At 48.6% G+C, this 17,340-nt stretch overlaps 1 protein-coding gene across 2 annotated transcripts in view; it reads right to left on the bottom strand.

Moving 5' to 3' along the window:
- ARHGAP31 (Rho GTPase activating protein 31) overlaps positions 1-15,848 on the bottom strand; it is a 53,153-nt gene extending 37,305 nt beyond the window's left edge. For both annotated transcript variants that reach the window (XM_027449624.3, XM_027449625.3), the window contains exon 1: positions 15,648-15,848. In XM_027449624.3, coding sequence (XP_027305425.3) covers positions 15,648-15,747 — 100 coding nt within the window. In that variant the 5' untranslated portion in view covers positions 15,748-15,848. The remainder of the gene's footprint in view (positions 1-15,647) is intronic.
- Between the last annotated feature and the right edge of the window lie 1,492 nt (positions 15,849-17,340).

Genomic DNA, 17,340 nt, shown 5'->3' with positions numbered 1-17,340 from the left:
ATTTAACAGCAGAGTTTGTTTTATAACTGTCCCCTTGGTTTTACAGTATATGGGTAAACATTTGGGTGGACGATGTCTTGCTGGACTCAGGATGGAAGAGGAGACGGCAAAGTCTATGGAAGTCACAGGTATGTATCAGCAAGCTTTTCCTGCTCAGAAGAAATGAAGGAAATGATGCAAAAGACAGTGATGTTTCCAGGGAAATCCAAGGAACTTTTGAATCCGTCTTGCCTGGCCATGACCTGAGACTACGTTATAAATTGCATCAAGAAGGCAGCATGGGCCAACTAAACACAACAGCTAATCATAAAATCCAAAGAATATCCATTATATGCACAGCTAGTGACATTTTAAAGCCTATAATTTTTTGCATCTGTAGGCTCCTGGCCTGTAGCGTTCACTCTGCCTTCCCTTGGAGCCAAGCTAGAGACAGACTCAGATAAAAACCCTGCGGCCGAACACCCCAGGTTTCAGGGAAATTGATCTCAGGAGCCCTTACTTCAAATTCAACGCCGATCAGAGAAACCTGAGAAGAAACAGTTCAAAATAAATAGGGCTCCAGACAAGCATCCTCATCTCCTGCTTCGGGCAAGAAACCTCCAGAGCATAACCTAAGCAGGCTCTTGAACTTGACATTGAGATATGCAAACCTCAAGGGCAACTCAAGTCAGCTTTGCAGACTCATAGACCTTCATAGACAACAGACACGAGGTCTTTTTCTTCTGGCTTCAGGATTTGTAAAGGGAAATTTCTTAACTTTGATTTGGTAGCACTTGGGTAACCTCAGCCCTCTTTTACACAACAGCCTGGGCACTCTTGTCAGGAAGCTTTCTAGAGGGTTTGAAAAAGAGAATTGAAAAAATATGATTTCGGGGAATAGGAATGTTATAACCTTGCTAGTACAAAGGCAAAAGCCATCGCGCACACACACAAGTTTTGAAGCAGCAAGAGCAAAACCCTTTGAAGGAAAACAGCAGTGATTTTTATTATTGCCTTATATGAGTTCAGAATGCTGCAAAGTTAAACAAAGCAATTATAAAGCTGGGTATTTAAAAATACTTAATGTTTCGCAGTCTCCTTTGAGATGAATCAGGTATCCAAACATCTGGGGACTGCAAAATCCATCAGGAAGCACAGACAGATGAGACGTATCAAGGCAGGAAGGTTCAGGGCTGCCATCGGAGAGACGAGGAACAGCAGGAGATTCCCGCAGCTCCTTTTGGGCAAGAAATGTTAGTACTACATGGATGTGTATGCTAAACAAAAAGAGGAAGAAAAAGAGAGAGCTAAAAAAGGTTTCTGCATGTCTCCTGCTGTTCTGTGTCTTTCTCGCCTCGCTCTGATCTCTCTGTACATGTCACTGGCTGGCAGGATGACTGCTTCCTGCTTCATGATTTCGTATTTAATTCTTCCTATATAAAAGGAATTTAAAGGAAATGATTACAAACAGTTTGGCCACACTGCATCAAATCATTGGAAACTATTTCATTACCCTTGCCATTTTCTTTTTTTTTTTTTTTTTCGCCCTTCTTTTCTCCCTGAAGAAGAAAAGTTAGACGCTTTCCTAAACGCTTTCCAGACTTGAGCTATTCACAGATCGCATGCGGACAGCAAACACAGCCCAGGCCTGGAAGAAAGAGGCTCTCACACTGGACATCCCAGTAGCTCGGGGCGTTGCAGGCGGTGTTCTCGGCAGCGTTTCATTTCGGAGAGCCGTTGCAGCATGGAAATGCTTTGGGTGTAGCAATCCTGGGCTCATCCCACAGGCGCTTCATGAAAGAGGCGACTGTTCCGTGTTGGGAACCCAGAGAAACCTCTGGCCAGCAGCGGCTGCTGGAGGCGCCCGGATTAAAGCCCCATTGTTTTGCCCTCTCCAGCAGCAGGGCTAGACCGCTCCCTGACGGAGCCCCCGTCTGCCCAGCGGTTTGGGAAGAGGCAAATAAATAAATACAGTCGTCGCCGGGAATAACAAAGATTGGGGGAAGCAAGGAAAGAGGAAGTAAGAAAAAAAAAATCCTTTAATGCTCTATGTTTCTTCAAAGGCAAATGCCAAGGAGTTGCTGTTCTGGGCTGTGTTTCTTTTGTCTTTCTGACTGCTGGATCTTGCTGTACTAAGGGCTTTGAGGCACTAACAAACACATTGCAAACACAAGAAGGGGTGTTGCAGGAAAAGGGCGTTGAGATCATACTTAATCAAACTTCCTTACATTTTGATAGCTCTGGTACTGCCGTATAAGTCAATCATCTCGTTGCCTTTGCAGTTCTCTGCTGTGGCAGAGGCTTCGGGCCAAGACCTGTATCCTGATGTTTGCATAAGGCTGGAGGGTTTCAGAACCGAAAAAAACACCAGGCTGCCTTCGTCTCCCTGCACAAGCAGCCTGTCACCTCAAAGGGGGACAAGCCGCACGATCTAAAAGCAGGAACTTGCCGAAGACTGTGAAGCTGGAGACGTTTTGATTCAGAGCACCATAGCACAGGCTTCCAAAGCGAAGGAAGCTGATGTGACAAAGCTGAGCACGTTCAAACATTAAGTATTGCAAGCTCACCCAAGCGAGACAAAGCTGCTGCTGCTCACACCCATAGACTCTGGAACCGTTCAGAGAATGAAGCTCATTTTAAAATCAATTAGGCACCGAAGGGAGAATGAAAAAATGTAGTTAGCTGATGAAAAACTGCATCCCTGGCAATGCAGGAACTCAATGGCAACTTCTCACACTTTCCAAAACCAAGCTGGTTTCAGGGGTTGGAAGGAGCCAGAAATAATTCCCTCATCTCTCACACTGACTCGGTTTTGGGTAAGAAGCTGGAAGAGGAGTGTGGGATAAGAAGAGCTGTTGGTGCTGTGAGCGTTTTCCTTCACTGACCACTGCTGCTGCTGAACGCTATTCCTGGCTGCCTGTACTCAGAAAATCCTCTCCTCATCTGTTCTACCCCTACTACACAAGTGCCAGGACTTTGAATCTTGCACCCACTTACGGTTCTCTCTCTTCTCTTATTTGCTGGCAGTCTCCAGTTGCTCTGATATGGTTGGTTTTGTTCCCAGGCAAGTTTTTCCAACCTTGCCCTTCTTCAGCGTAAGCATATTGGGATTTCCTCACATGTTTTCTCCATTCTGACTTTGCCCTTTTTCCCTTTCCATGTTCATTACCTCCAGTCAATTTTTCATTTCTCTGCCACACTTCCCCCCTCCCAGCTGTTTCTTTGGATGCATTATCATTAGTTTCTCTCCATAACCTAAGATTGGGCCTGATCCCAAAACCAGAATCTATCAAAATTGCTGCCAGTGACTTCTAGGGCAGTCCTTTCCATGAGCCAGTAATGAACCACGTCCCACAGCGTGCAGAGAAAGCTGTGTTATTGCAGAGACTCCCTCCTAAACCGGTGTCTATAAAATGAAGGTTGCAGTCTTGCAGAAAGTTTTTGTAGCACTTTTTTTTTTTTTTTTTTTTTTTGCAAGATTAGCAGAAATAAAGACAGCATCCTGGCTAAATTCCAGTTTAGGTAATCCCTACTGCTAGTTCAGATAGATGCTGGATTGTTTCTCCATCTCCTAGCAGCAGGGATCAGTTGGCAAATGGCTCTCACGTTCTCCTTAAGGTGTCTCTGCGGGAGCAGAGCTTGCCATGGCCAGTGGCATGTCACCGGTGGGAGTCCTACCACCACCTCCCTTGCTCCACGCAGCTCCAGCTCAGATCTGAGCAACTCAGCCTGCGTTCATGCAGAGCCCACAAGCCAGGGACTGGCCCCATGCTCCCGGGTTGGGATAATCGGACATTGTTTGACCACTGAATCACGACTCTGTCAGGCTGTAGGCTCGTCTCATTTGGACGGGCTAATTAACATGTAAGCTGCCCTGGAAGGAGGGCGTCAGAGATGGCCCTCACCCCCGTGATGGACAGAAGAGTTTCATATTCTGCAAATATTTTCTGGCAAGGAGCAGGAGCACATTTTTCCCCATTCTCCCAGAGCAAACACATTTCCCCAAGGAGCTTATTTTTCCCCTTTCTCCCAGAGCAAACACATGCATGTCATAGAATCACAGAATAGTTTGGGTTGGAAAGGACCTCAAAGTCCATATAATTCCAACCCCCCTCCCATGGGCAGGGACACCTTCCACCAGACCAGGTTCCTCACAACCCCATCCAACCTGGCCTTGAACAGTTCCAGGGCTTTGAGCAACCTGGTCTAGTGCCTCTTTTTCCTTTTCCTTTTTTTTTTTTTTTCCCTAACCTATTCTTACTTAAATTTCCTTCATAAATATTTAGTTTTATGAAGAAAACCCTTTCATAGGTATATAATTTTATGAAGGAAACCCTTGCTGTCACCCCTTTTTCACCTGCCAGAGCTTTCCACCACCCTGCAGTGAGTTCAGAGTTGTCATAAGAGAAGCATGAAAAATCCAAAGTCGCAAACCATTGTGTGTTAGGGCAAGGAAAGCCTCAAAAGCCTCTGGGATCCAGAGCTGCAGTTCAGATCTGTCTTTAATGGCCAAGAGCTAACATCAATAATTTAATGAGCGCCTTACATCCTGAAATATTTCACAAACTGCAAAAACAAGATTCACTCCACCCAACTCTAGGCTGGGAGGTGGCAGCTGTTGAACTGGGCAGAGCAGCACTACGTGACAGTACGGGACACTGAGTAAAAACAAGTCACAGCTCCAGCTGAAATTGCTTTTGGAAAGGGAAAGACGTGGCACAGCATGTAGGTACGTGAAAAGGTCCCTATCCCTTAGAAATAAAAGATAAACTAGAACTTTTTAAAAAGCATCGAAAGGGTTGGTGCCCTTGTTCTACTCTGCACCTAAACGGCAACATTTCCCGAAAAGATGCCAGGGCAACAACTTGACTGGCTGATGCTGAGCTTGCCATCTCCTGAATCACCCAGCCCTTGCTGGCAGCAGATTTTCTTGGGTAACTCCCATGCAAGCGCTAGCCAGACGTGAGCCTGTTTAGGCTGTGGTTGCTGCAAGCAGGTCTTAGGGCTGAGTAGCAGCACGCTTATTTAGCTGCCATGTTTAGGAGCCTGAGCAGTATCCAGTTAATCTTCTCAAATCTCATTATTGCAGCAGAGTGACAGATGGGTATTTTAGCCGGCTAGAAATGAGGACTAATTAGAAGTCCTAACCCCGCTTTGTATTTATTACGCTGGTTCCTTCCCTGCCCCTGAAGCAGGTTTGTTAGCAGTGTCAGAGAGCTGCCTGCCAGCCTGGGTCACCCGTGCCTGGCTGATCTGGGGACAGAGCCACAGGAGGGTCTCATCCAGGTCCCTGCAAGTCCAAGACGGGACCCCAGATCCAAGTTTTGTTGGGATCTGGGACAGAATTTCCTGGCTCGGATCCCTTTTGTGGCTTTACACAGCAGACCTCGGGCTGCAGTTTGTGACTGACGCTCGTGATGGAGCCAGGAAGGAAGAATAATGGAGTCAATAGATCAAAAACAGCTCTTCCCATTTACTGCTCTTAAGCCCGCCTTAGGCACAGACGCTTGATGTATTGACTTTGGCAACAGATGCATATTGCCATCCTGGCAATGAAGTTATTGAAATGGAAGGAGAAAAAAGTGAAAAGCAAGCAGCTACGTAAGGGGAACCAAAAGTGCTAGCGATGAGGGAGAATCCCCCACACCCTCCTTGTGACCCGGAGCCATCACCCCAGGCCAAGCCCCACTGTCTCTTCATAGGTCCCAGACCATTTGTTTTAACTTTTCTTTGCTGCATTCCTCTACCTTGTTGTACTTCTGGTTTCCAGCAGGGACGGGAAGGGAGAGAACAGGATTATATAAGGAAGGCTGTTGCTCTATTTTTCTGGCTTGATTAGAAGCAGAAGGTGCAATAAATCTCACAGGAGAGCTTGTTCTCATTTAGCCTCTCACGGATCTGAAACTACCTGACCAGGGCAAGGGCAAGATGAATGCAATACCAAGCGGAGAACACTAGGAGGATAAAAAGAGCAAGATGGTGAAGCTGTTTCCCTCTCCAATTCTGCGTAAGAAAGCAATTCAGCCCTGCTGACAGCTTATTTATTTCACACAGATTGTGTTGCAGACACCAGGGTCCAGAAGGAGGGCTCATCCTGCCCAATCACACCTCTGAACCTCCCGGGGTGTGACTGCAGCACCATAATGAAGGATGAATGGAAAAACAAGCACAAGGTGCACACGGACCAAGTGTTTTTCCACGTGCTGGTTGGCCCTGTTGGGCTGCCAAGCTGCCTGTCTGCAACGGGACAGACAGTCACATTCACTGCTAGAGATGGCAAGTGCAGAATACTAACAATAGCAAGAATATCCCATCTGAAATATTCAGATTCGGATAAACAAACTCCTCCCTTTCTTCCCTTTCTTTGCCAAATCAGCATTTTTGATGAGCCGGTGAGCTTTGCACGGCCCTGGCCTGGATCTCACCCTGCCTTCTGGGCCCTGCATCCCACATTTAGAGAAGTTTGCGAGCACGTCAGCACCTTTCAGGAAAAAAAAGGCAGCACTGATGCCGCTGTGTCTGGTGAAAACCACAGTGATATTCTCTAAATGAAGGTGGTACTGGGGAGCCTGATCCACTCTCTAGTCTACAGTCTCCAGAAAGCAAGTTACACAGCTTAATTATAGCAAGGATGTCTCCTGGCCCTTTGGCTGTTCAACCCCTGTTTTAGAGATGTAGGTACATCTCCTCTAACCATTTATCCACGTATTCAATTACATTACAAAAACAAATGCATACACCATCACAGATGGGAAAGAGCAAAGAAAGGACATGAGATGTAAAGGGAGTTTTCCATTTGGTTTGGGGTTTAGTTTTTATTCTTTCTTTAACTGTTCTGTGCTTTACAGAACTAAACGAAGCCTCCTGTTCCAGATGATAAATCTTCAAGCTGCTCCTGGCCCCAGAGAGCACGGGAGATAATAGCATTTCCAAAGGCATTTAGTTAGCTGAGCCTTGAGTGTAGAAGAGGGCAGAGAGGAGGTGGAGTCAAATGGCTGTGAACCCAACTCAGCTGCTCAGGGCATATTTTGGAGAGCAGCAGCCACAGCTGAGCATCCTGCATGGGGACACACATGTCCCCCTGCCTTGCCCAGTCCCCGTGCTGGAGGAGGGCACGTAACACAGCCAACAGCAAAGGGAGAAGTCAGGCCACGAGTCCCTGGCTTGGTGCCTGCAGGAATACCCATCTAAGCACCTGAGAATAGCATGCTGCCTTGCAGCATTATTTTTAGGCCTTTATTAAGCCAAGGTGCTGCACAGCTTTCACGAGATGCAGCGTATCAGCATGTTATATAAAGCATACATTAAGTTGCTCGAGCTGGCCAGCAGCAAGACTGCAGAAACCATTAAAGAACAGGGGCCCTTGATGAAAATATAATTCATTTTCAGCATTAACCAGGGCAGAAAGGATGCTCAACGCTGTCTCAGTTGCATGTTAGTTACTTACTGAAATTGCCGGCATTGGTTGCTGCGGCCAATTTCTGACAGAAACTGTACATTACTAGAAGATGCTAGAAGAACCGGGAAGAGCATTACCAGCGGGTCGAGGGAGGTGATCCTTCCCCTCTACTCAGCACTGCTGAGATCATGTCTGGAGTGCTGTGTCCAGCTCTGGGCTCCCCAGGAGAGGACATGGACTTACCGGAGCGAGTCCGGCTCAGCGCTGCAGGGATGATTAAGGAAGAGCATCTCTCACATGAGGAAAGGCTGAAAGAGCTGGCACTGTTCAGCATAGGGAAGAGAAGGCTCCAGAGGGATCTCATCAATCCTAATAAATGTCTGATGGAAGGGAGGGAATGATGAAAAGGGAGACAGGCTGTTCTCAGTGGTGCCCACTGGGATGACAAGAGGCAATGGGCACAAATTAAAAACCATGAGATTCCACCTGAACACAAGGAAATACTTATCTAACTGTGCCAAATTCCAAGGATGGCACAGGTTGGCCAGAGAGGTTGTGGAATCTCCACCTGTGGAGATATTCAAAACTCAACTGGACATGGTCCTGGGCAGCCATCTCCAGGAGGAGGCAGAAGAGGACCAGGACTTCCCTGTCCACTTAAATGGTGTATGCCAGAAGGCCTGTAGTCTTAGAGACTGAACTCCTTACTTCCACACACAGTAACTGCATTGATTTAACATTCTAGTAAGTGGGAAGTTCAGTAAGAGTGTTTTTAACTTCATTATATACAAGGGTCTATACATCTGACAGCACGCTAGGTCCCAAGGCCCATGTTAAGTTCTTTCCTATCTTCAGTCGGTCTGGTGCAGAAGACCAGAAAGTCTGCTTACAGCTTCAGAGAAATACAGAAAACAGAGGGTTACATTATTGCATTAAGTAGGAAAGTTAATAATACAGTCAGCACAGTTGCCCCACATTATTTGATTTAACACTAAATTAAATTTATGTTACTCTGTTCTGTCTGTGTCCATTGTAAACATGCTGCAGAATTTTTTGTTGACGATGCAAAACATGTCCACTGAAGTTATCGGAGGAGAAATTGAAGGCTCTGGCATACGAACAAAGGATAATTGGGTCTTGAGGCTCTGGGAATTGATGGAATATAGATGGACACTTTAGTTGCCCTTAAAACAACTGTCAGTGGAGCCAGTCAGCGGCCTTGATATTGTAATAAGTACCTAGAATCATAGAATCATTTAGGGTGGAAAAGACACTTAAAAGCAAGCCCAACCATCAACCTAACACTACCATGTCATCCACCACTAAACCCTAAGCACCATGTCCACAAGCAGGTTTCCCTGTCAAAGCCCCGCATGCCCTTAGGCCCCTGATGGTAGCTCAGGACTGGAGGTAGCTGCTGAAAACTCTGGATCTGAGCACCGAGACACTTAACCTACTTGTTTGCCACACCTACAACAGCCTGCGCTGTACATCCACCTTGTGCAGTGCCAGCATTTCATCCATTACAGGTATTTTATTTGCTTGAGCCTTTGCGAGTTGTCAAATCACAGGCACTGAAGTCCCTAGTCCTTGGTGCCCCATGTCCAGATGAAATCAGCTGTTCCCCACAAAGAGAAAACATTTGCTAAATCAAAATACATTTTCTAATCTAGGATCTGCAGGCAAGACGTGATTCATGCTGTTCTTCACCGGGGATGGGGGAGAAGGCAAGATCAAAGTGGGGCTTAGTGCATGCAGAGGACACGTGTGCCTCCTGCAGTGCTTGGTAGGGGAAACGTAATGCAGGAGGCAGCGTGAAAGAGCTCCCCGCTAATCACACGGTGCTAGCAATGAAAAGCCAATACAGAACAAGGAGCTGCAACATGAATTTTTAACTGCAGCAACACTGTGCCACAGTGACAAAAAATAAAAAAATAAAAAAAAAAAATAAAATAAAACAGCTCCCAGGAACCAGAAACAGATTGAGGAAGTAACACAAACATGGTCCAAAGCAAGGAGTAACAGCGGAGCAGCAGAAGCAGCCAGATGGCTCCTGCTCCCGTTGTTCCCAGTGTCTCGTTGCTCTCACTTTGTTGCCATAGAGGCTGGTATCTGGGACCTAAAAGGTGGCACTCTGCTTGTGAGAACAGGGGGGAGAAAAAGCAACCTCTGTGTTATTAACAATTTTCCCCCTCTGCTATCCATCTTGGCAGCGCTTTGCCTCACCTCTCTGTGCCCTTCACGTGCCTTGGCAGACCCCAAAGCGGTAACCCCAGCCCAGCTCCTCCACTTCATGCACTCAGCTCTTAGGACCCCTCTGCCACGGTTCTCCTTCACTGTATAACAATGCAGCCCCCCTTCTTTAGCCCCAAACGTGAAAGACCAACTGTCCCTCTGGCTCCTGAAGCAAAGATGAGGGGATGTAGACTTAAGTATCCACACAAGCTACATGTTTCCTGCCAGGAACGGACCCCACGGAGCACAAGTCCTGGAGCAGCAGTGGGAAATACAGAGAAGATGCAGTGGCATGTCCAAGGAAAGAAGAGGACTACTGCCTTTCAAGCCAGCCCAAAAGGCTTTTCTTGTTCCCTTCTCCTCCCAGCTCCTGCCTCTTCCTCCTGTGCAGGGCGACAAGTGTTTGCCTAGGCCCGACGTGAGGTGGGGCAGGGAATTGATGTGGACTAAAAGAAACCCGGCCCCAAAAAGAGAAGGTTTCTTTTCAGATCAGTTCTGGAGAGAGAAATCCCCAGTGCCACAGTTTCTAATTTTGAGAGCGGGATGAGGGCAGCTCTTCATTCTGCAGCAGATTAAATGAGCATGTGGCATTTTCATTTTTCCAAGGAGACTTTTTTTTAAAAAAAAAGCCTCCTCTTTTTCTCTTTTTCTTCCACACTGCCATTAATGATCCTCCAGCAGCTTTCCCAGGACTCCCAGGACTTTCTGCGTGCATTGCTAACCAAAATCACCTAACCAAAAGCAAGGGCGTGCATTCACTTCAATACATCAACACAGGAAGAGCAGCTTAAGGAGAAAAGAAGGTAATCACAAATGCTTATTTTTTCGTGGTGTAAGTTTGCAGCATCTAATTCCACTTAGGAGCCTAGAAATACACGCAGCAGCATTGGGTAACTCTTTGATGTTCAGCTATGTTAGGCGAAAGCACATGCTGGTTGCTACACGCTTACATGTGCTCGGGGCTTGTGCACGCCCCCACGCTCATCCCTGCATGCTCGTATCCCAGACGCACTCAGCTGCACGTGCAAGTGTGAGGAAAGAAAGCCCCATGGCCCAGAAAAGCTGCTTCACATCTGGGCAGCAGGTTTAAGGATTGGCTCTGATGGGAGGCGTCGAGGCAAACTTTCTTCCCGAGTGGCAGGTCTCGTCTGCCTGAGCAGAGGCAGCTTCGTGATGAAGTACAGAGCATCAAAACCAGGCAGCAGGCAGCATGCTAAGGGGCTGTCCCAAACCAGACCAAAAAAGGTGGCCCCAAGGGCCACCTTTCCTTTGTACAAAGCCTATTACCATTGGATTATTGCTCAGAATTGCTTGACAATCCTTGACCTACTGCAGCAGTTAAGATTTTGTTCGGGGAACTAGCACCAGCCAGAACCACCATGTTTCCGTGAGACCACTAGCACTAAATGAAACCTTTTCTTACTCTTTCATTCAAATGCAGTTGTGAGAAGGCAGAAGCAGTCACTGCAAAGGCTGACAATGTCTCCCTGTGCTATGTCTGCAGAACACCAATCCCTTTCCCTCCCCTGCCTCCAGACCAGCCCTAAGCTCTACCATGGCAAGAAGGAGAGCACAAGAAAGCCTCCTGTAGCGAAGCAGCCCTATTTCAACAACAAATAAAGACAATAACCAGCCTCGGACAAAGAGACCGAAAGTGCTTAGGGTGCTACAGGCTCAGGATGAGAATCACCGAGGGAGCTGTGGGGAGTGTGGGAGGGGGTTAAGGGGAAAAGCTGAGCTCATTGCATCCCAACCAGACAACATCAGGCAGGAAACAGATGTGGAACAAACCACAGAGTGGTACAGCAACTGCAGAATTAACTCTCTGGCAAATGGGGGAAGCTAAGGCATGCAGAGCTGACCTGCAGGTTGAGAAGAAGGTGTCTAATCCAAGATTTGGCCTTTTGCCATCCTGGTATCACCCCCTTGCCCTGCCTCTAGACGCCACCATAATCAAATTGAAGGAAATGCCTCAGCCTTTCTCTAAGTCCTAGCTGGCTCTAAGAAAATGAAGCAAAGGTGGAGCTGAATCAGTAGTGGTTCCTAAGCAAAAGGCTGGATCATCTTTTACCAGCATAATCCAAGTTTTGTAGATGCTGTGGCCATTTCCATTTAGAAAGCATGGAGGTTGTACCTAGTTATATACCTGATACTCCAGTCTGAATCTCCCAAACCAGGAATACTGGAAATATTAAGCTCCATTTTGACTTGATTCCTCTCATTCTAACAGCTTTGACTCTTTCAGCCCCCTCTTACAGCAATTCTTTGATATGACCAGAAGCAAGGCTACTCTCTCTGACTGTTCCCTTAAGCAGAGCAAACTGTCTTGCCTCAATTAAGGTTTGTGCACAGCCTTGCGACTTGTCTTTTCTGTTGGCCAACCCATCATTATACATTTATATTGTTGTTACAACAGGAACTGGGGGCCCAACATGCAGCTCTCATTAACTTCAGCAGAAGCACTATCTGCTTTTCTCTGCTGGACACCTGGCTGATTATCCAGAGGCTAAAATATAACTCTAATATGAACCATTCAGGGTTAATACCCACCAGCTCCATTGCACTGCTATAACATTTTAAGACACTCCAGCTACAAGAAAATGTTTTAGTGGGGCATTAGTGCAAACCTCCTCCTGCATGGGTGCCTGCCCATGCCCCAAACCTGCTTTCTAGTGAAGGTTTCATAATCCAGAAGACCATTTGTCTCCATGTGTGAATTCAATGCTGGCAGAGACAGAAGAGGCACCATATGAAATCAGAAGCCTTTTACTCATTGGTATTGCAGTCACCAGTCTTTTATGGCCTATGGGACCTTTTCCTCAAATCCACTACTATCCAAGACATTGTTTGGAAGTGTCTGTGTGGAGGAAGAGCTGCTAGTTCTTCCCCAAGCTTCTAGCCAGCAGAAGGACCTGAAAACATAACTCAGATGCACACTGACATGTCAGAAAACAGAACGCAGTAAAAGAACCCAGCACCGTTTTTTATTTTATCTCATGATTTTTGTGGCCTGACTCATGACTTCAGATGCTTTGGAGCACTGATAACAGTCTGCCTCTGTAAGGAGCATAACCAGCCTCTGTGTCGAGACTGCCAGCAGGAAAAGGCCAAGTAGGGTCAAACGCAGCTATGACAGGAGCTGCCTTGAAATATGGTAAATCCAACACAGCCACGCTTCAAACCACCAGACAGCAACATCTACCTGTCCATCACCACTGATTTTTAATCTCCTGAGCTACCCTGCTGTACCTGCTAAAGTCTTTACATCTACACCGCTCCTAAATATTTTGTAATTCTGCCACAGCTTTTATTGCATTATATAAAGCTTATGACAACTGAGCCCTGGGTACAGCCGTCTGATAAGGGAGACCGAGAGACCTTTCCACCTTTCATTGAAACACAGCCATCTCTGATGAGGACTGTAGCAAGTTATTAAACAGTTAACGTGACAAGAGAGGAAATGCTGATACCTTAAGCAGGACTGAATTCTCTCCACTGGAATTTGGCAAGGACACAGGGACTAAGGTCCGTACAGAGCACACAAGCTGCTCTTCAACGACCGCAAGCATGCAGGGACCCAACTCGTGTATTGATTTGTCTATGCTAGCCACTCCCTTTGCCATCTCTGCCCCAGCACCAGCAGTGTGGGACTCAGCTTGTCTTTGTGTGAGAGTGCAGGACCCATCACACAAAGCAGCATTTTAGGGCAGCACCTGAGCACAAATGCAGAACCAATCTGACCCTCCCTACAGCCACATCTTCTTTCCCAGTTAACCCTTCTGGGTGCGTTTTAGAACCTGCTTTCCGCAGCAAACCGTTTCCTGGACAGTAGCCAAAGCGCTCTACCCCTCCTCAGCACTGCCAGCTACCATGAACGGTCTTGTATCATCGCTGCTTCCAAGTAGGGAACAGCCAGAGCCAGCATCCCACCAGTTAAACGCAGAGCACAGTCTAAAGCAGTCAGAAAGTTATTGCTTTACGCCTCTGACACAGCCTCAGCTTGCAGGAGCGCTGGCTTGTCACTGAGAACTGCTCTTAGCAGAACAATTTAACCTCAAACCAGCCACCTCTCACACCCTTGTTGTTCTTCTGATCTTGTTTCACAGTTACAGGCTGCATATTTATGATGTCCTGGTGACATCTGAACACTAGTTTCTTCTCAAGAGGCCACGCTGGTCACATTCCTACTGATCCCGAGAGCCCTACTAGCAGAGAAACAAGTTATCTCCAGTTCTCTGACTTCTTCTCCCACTATCCCAACAGTTTGAATTGTACCAATACAACTTACACTCTTCCCAATAAACCTACAACAATTGAGCCTTTCATTTCAGGATCCCACAGCACTGGGCAGCGGGATGTGCTATTCAGCAAACAGCAGCACTGTATAAAGGGAAAGGGACTTCGTGTCCTCCCCCGGCGCTCCTCAGCGCAGAGAGTTAAGTAGGTTGGAGCTGCGAACCATCCCACAGATGAGACTAGAGACAATGTCCTTCTTTCTTGTGCCCCAAAAACAATCTTAAAGGACTATAGGATTTCTGGTAATAAATCTTGCTGGTTTTGCAAAATTTCAGCTGCAGTAATTACATTTCTCTCTTAAAAATGCCCCTCACTGCTTCAGCTGAATGTACTCTCTGTACCTGCCTTCCCTGCATTGTTTCTACTGTCCCTGTAAACAGCTGTAAGCTGTTCCTCTGCTGTGGTAGCTCGTGTGAGCAATGAATGGAATTTATCTAACTGCATCTTGTGCTGGCAAAGTGATATCAGTTCATTAAGTCTGTTACTTTGGCTGTTTCGACTCAGTTGCCATTAAGGGCTATATAAGTTAAAAGATATAGTAATTGTTACTGTCGTCTCACAATGAAATGGAATGTCTATTTTTCCGCCATACCTAAATAAGTGCACATATATAACGTTTTATCTTAGTGATATATGCACTGTCCTCCTCCCTGTGCAGTGGAAAGGGCTGCTGCTAAGCAGTCCATCCCGCTGCCACTGTACTTCCACACTGCACTTCATCAGCCATGCTCATCAGCAAATGAAAGACCTGATTGTACAGCCCTCCCTGTACAAAGCTGACATTGCTGCTGGAAGCTTTTTTTGCTCTGAGTAGCCTGGCTTTGGTAAAAGTTAGTTAACTCCGACTGGCACACAGTGCTAACAGCAGGGATGGGAACAGGCGCGTATTTATTTTTCCTCTTCCTAAACTGCCGGTCTTTCTGTACGCCAAACTCTCAGCTGCTTCTCTTATCCTCCAACCCTCTTTCAGAAAAAAAAATCTTGTGCTCCTTCCTGCACCCGCGACTGATCACTTCAAGCCTGGGACCCTCTGTTCTTATCACTGTTATCTCTTGGCTGAGCTACCGTGTTCCCATCCGATATCTGAGGGCACGGAGGTCAGGGGGAGGAGGCAAGGAGGGAAAGATAACAGGCAGGGTACTGAAAATATTAGCTCAGCTGCCCCCAGCACCTCACACCCATCCGTTCTCCATCCCCAGCCTCCGTCCTGCCTCAGCCCGGCAGCGAAAGGGCGATATGGGACCTGGAGTCAAGGAGGGGCGGACAGGACATCCTCAGCTTCCCTCTACAGGCCCTGCCATGCTCTCCTCTTACAGACTTTGTGAGGATTTGGGGGTTTGGGAGGAGACAATGCTCTGCTTTCCAAGCCTAGCTCCCTAAAAGCCTGTTTCCCCCACTCCCAAAGCCAAGGGGATGGGAGAGGGCTGCACAGCATACGCCTGGCTGTCTGTCCCCACTCACACAGCCCTGTCCCTGTCCTTTCCCCACTCATTGCTACTCATGCAAGGGGCATGCAGGCGCATCACCAAAGCAATCCTCCGCTCATTCATTCATTGCGAGTGCCTGGGCAGTGACTCCACTTCCCACAGATAAAACAGCTCCAGGTTGCTTAACCCTCACCCTTGGGAGAGGTTCGGTTTCCAGTCCCGCTGACGAAGAACAAGCAAACAGACAAACCCCAAAACAGGACGCGCGCTCTGCTCCTCCACAACCAGAGTGAGAATAAAGAGGCATTTACCATCCTGCCCAGAGCTCTCCAGATGCTCCGTCAGGTCGCAGCCGAACGCGCTCGCGGCTCCCTTCCTCTTGAGCTTCTGCTTGGCTCCCTTGTTCTTCATGAGGTTAGTCCCAAAAGAGGTTTGCCCCCCTCCTGCCTTGCCCCCCTCCCCCCGGCCTCACGCTGGGAGGCAAAAAGCTGTCTCTTCTCCTCAGACCACCGCCCGTGTCCCGCTTCCAGGGGGTAGCATCGGGGGTCCCGCGCGGCGTCCGGCTGAAGAAATCAACATTAATCCCCACCAGATGTTGGGCTGCTCCGGCAGCAGGGGAAGGTCAGGGCGCGAGGAGGCTCCCCAGCCGGCAGCAGCAGCGATCATAGCCCGAGCCCGGAAGGCTTCGCATCGAGGGGAAGCCCGTGGTGAACGGGTGCCAGCATCCGAGCTGTCGAGATGGTGCTGGTGGTGGTGGTGGTGGTGGGGACGCCTGTTCCTCAGCGCTGTCCTGGGACCCTTCACGGCCACCCTTCTGGGTTTCGTCAGCCGGGCTGTCGCCGCCACCAGCCGCAGGCGTCCCGCTCTGGTCTTCCTTCTCCCAGCTTTCGGAGGAGAGTGGGAGCTCCAGCGGGCTGGTGGAAAGGGACTGGGGAAGAGCCTGTGCGAGGCTCCTCGCTGGCTCCCCCCCTTCCCCTCCTCCTGCCGTCGTCGGACAGCGAGAGGAATGAGAAACCAGCTTCCTGTCCTGACTCCCTCGCCCGCTCTCCCTCCTTTCCCCCCCTTTGACAAATCCTAGGATTATCCAGCTCAAAAAAATGCTGAAAGGAAGTTAGCCGAGGAGGAGCTCTCTGTGTGTGTGTGTGTGTGTGTGTGTGTGTGGAGGGGGGTGTAAGGGGGGGGGGGTGGACTTTTTTTTTGGCAGTAAATTGCGTTTGTGCGCAAGAGGCTGAGGGGAGGCGGAGAGAGGAGTTTGGGGGACGGGGGGGAGGAAGAGGGGAAGCCTTCCCTGCCCGTGGGCAGATAACGGGCCGCCAGAGGAAATCACGGCTCTCCCAGCCCTGCGGTCGGGCGCTTCCTGCGCTGCCAGGGCTCAGCCCTGGAAAGGCCCGAGGAAGGGCCAGAGAAGGAGGAGGGAGGCCAGGAGCTGCTCCAGGAGGTCTCTGCCTCTGCTGGCTGGTTCCTCCATCCCAAGGCATCTCTCCACCGTGGCTCTGTCCCCTCAGGGGCATGGGCTGGGGCTGGCAAAGCGTGAGACGGGGGCAGAAAGTTGGGAAACTGAAGAGGGGGGAGGCGGGAAGCCCTCAGCTCCCTCCTCCCCAGCTCCCCGCCCAGCAAGCAGAAACAGATGCCATCCGGGCACTGAGGTTCCCGTGCTGTGAAGTCAGATCCCAGAAAAGGCTGCCCTCTGCCAAAGAAAGGGTTAGGAGGCAAGGGACAGCAATCCCCCAGTGGAGGCAAGAAAGAAAATTGGATGGGCTTTCCCTCAGCCTCGATACCTGCCCTCCACCAACACCTCTCTACCCTACCCTACATGCATCTCTGCTCATGAGGGCCCCTTCTCTTGCCCCTTCTCCACATTTTTTATTCCAGAAACTCAGGCCTCCTTCCAGAGCTGGGAATGCCTGTGGGCTACACGCTTCTTTGCAGGAGGCAAGCTTAGCTCTGCCAACACTTCACTGACACCTCTTGCCACACGCCACTTGTCAGTCCGTGGGTCTCAGT

The sequence above is a fragment of the Anas platyrhynchos genome, chromosome 1 (assembly GCF_047663525.1).
Source record: "Anas platyrhynchos isolate ZD024472 breed Pekin duck chromosome 1, IASCAAS_PekinDuck_T2T, whole genome shotgun sequence".
In the NCBI taxonomy this organism is placed as follows: domain Eukaryota; kingdom Metazoa; phylum Chordata; class Aves; order Anseriformes; family Anatidae; genus Anas; species Anas platyrhynchos.
Note: the sequence above shows the minus strand (reverse complement) of the source record. Positions and strands in the feature narration are given on the sequence as shown.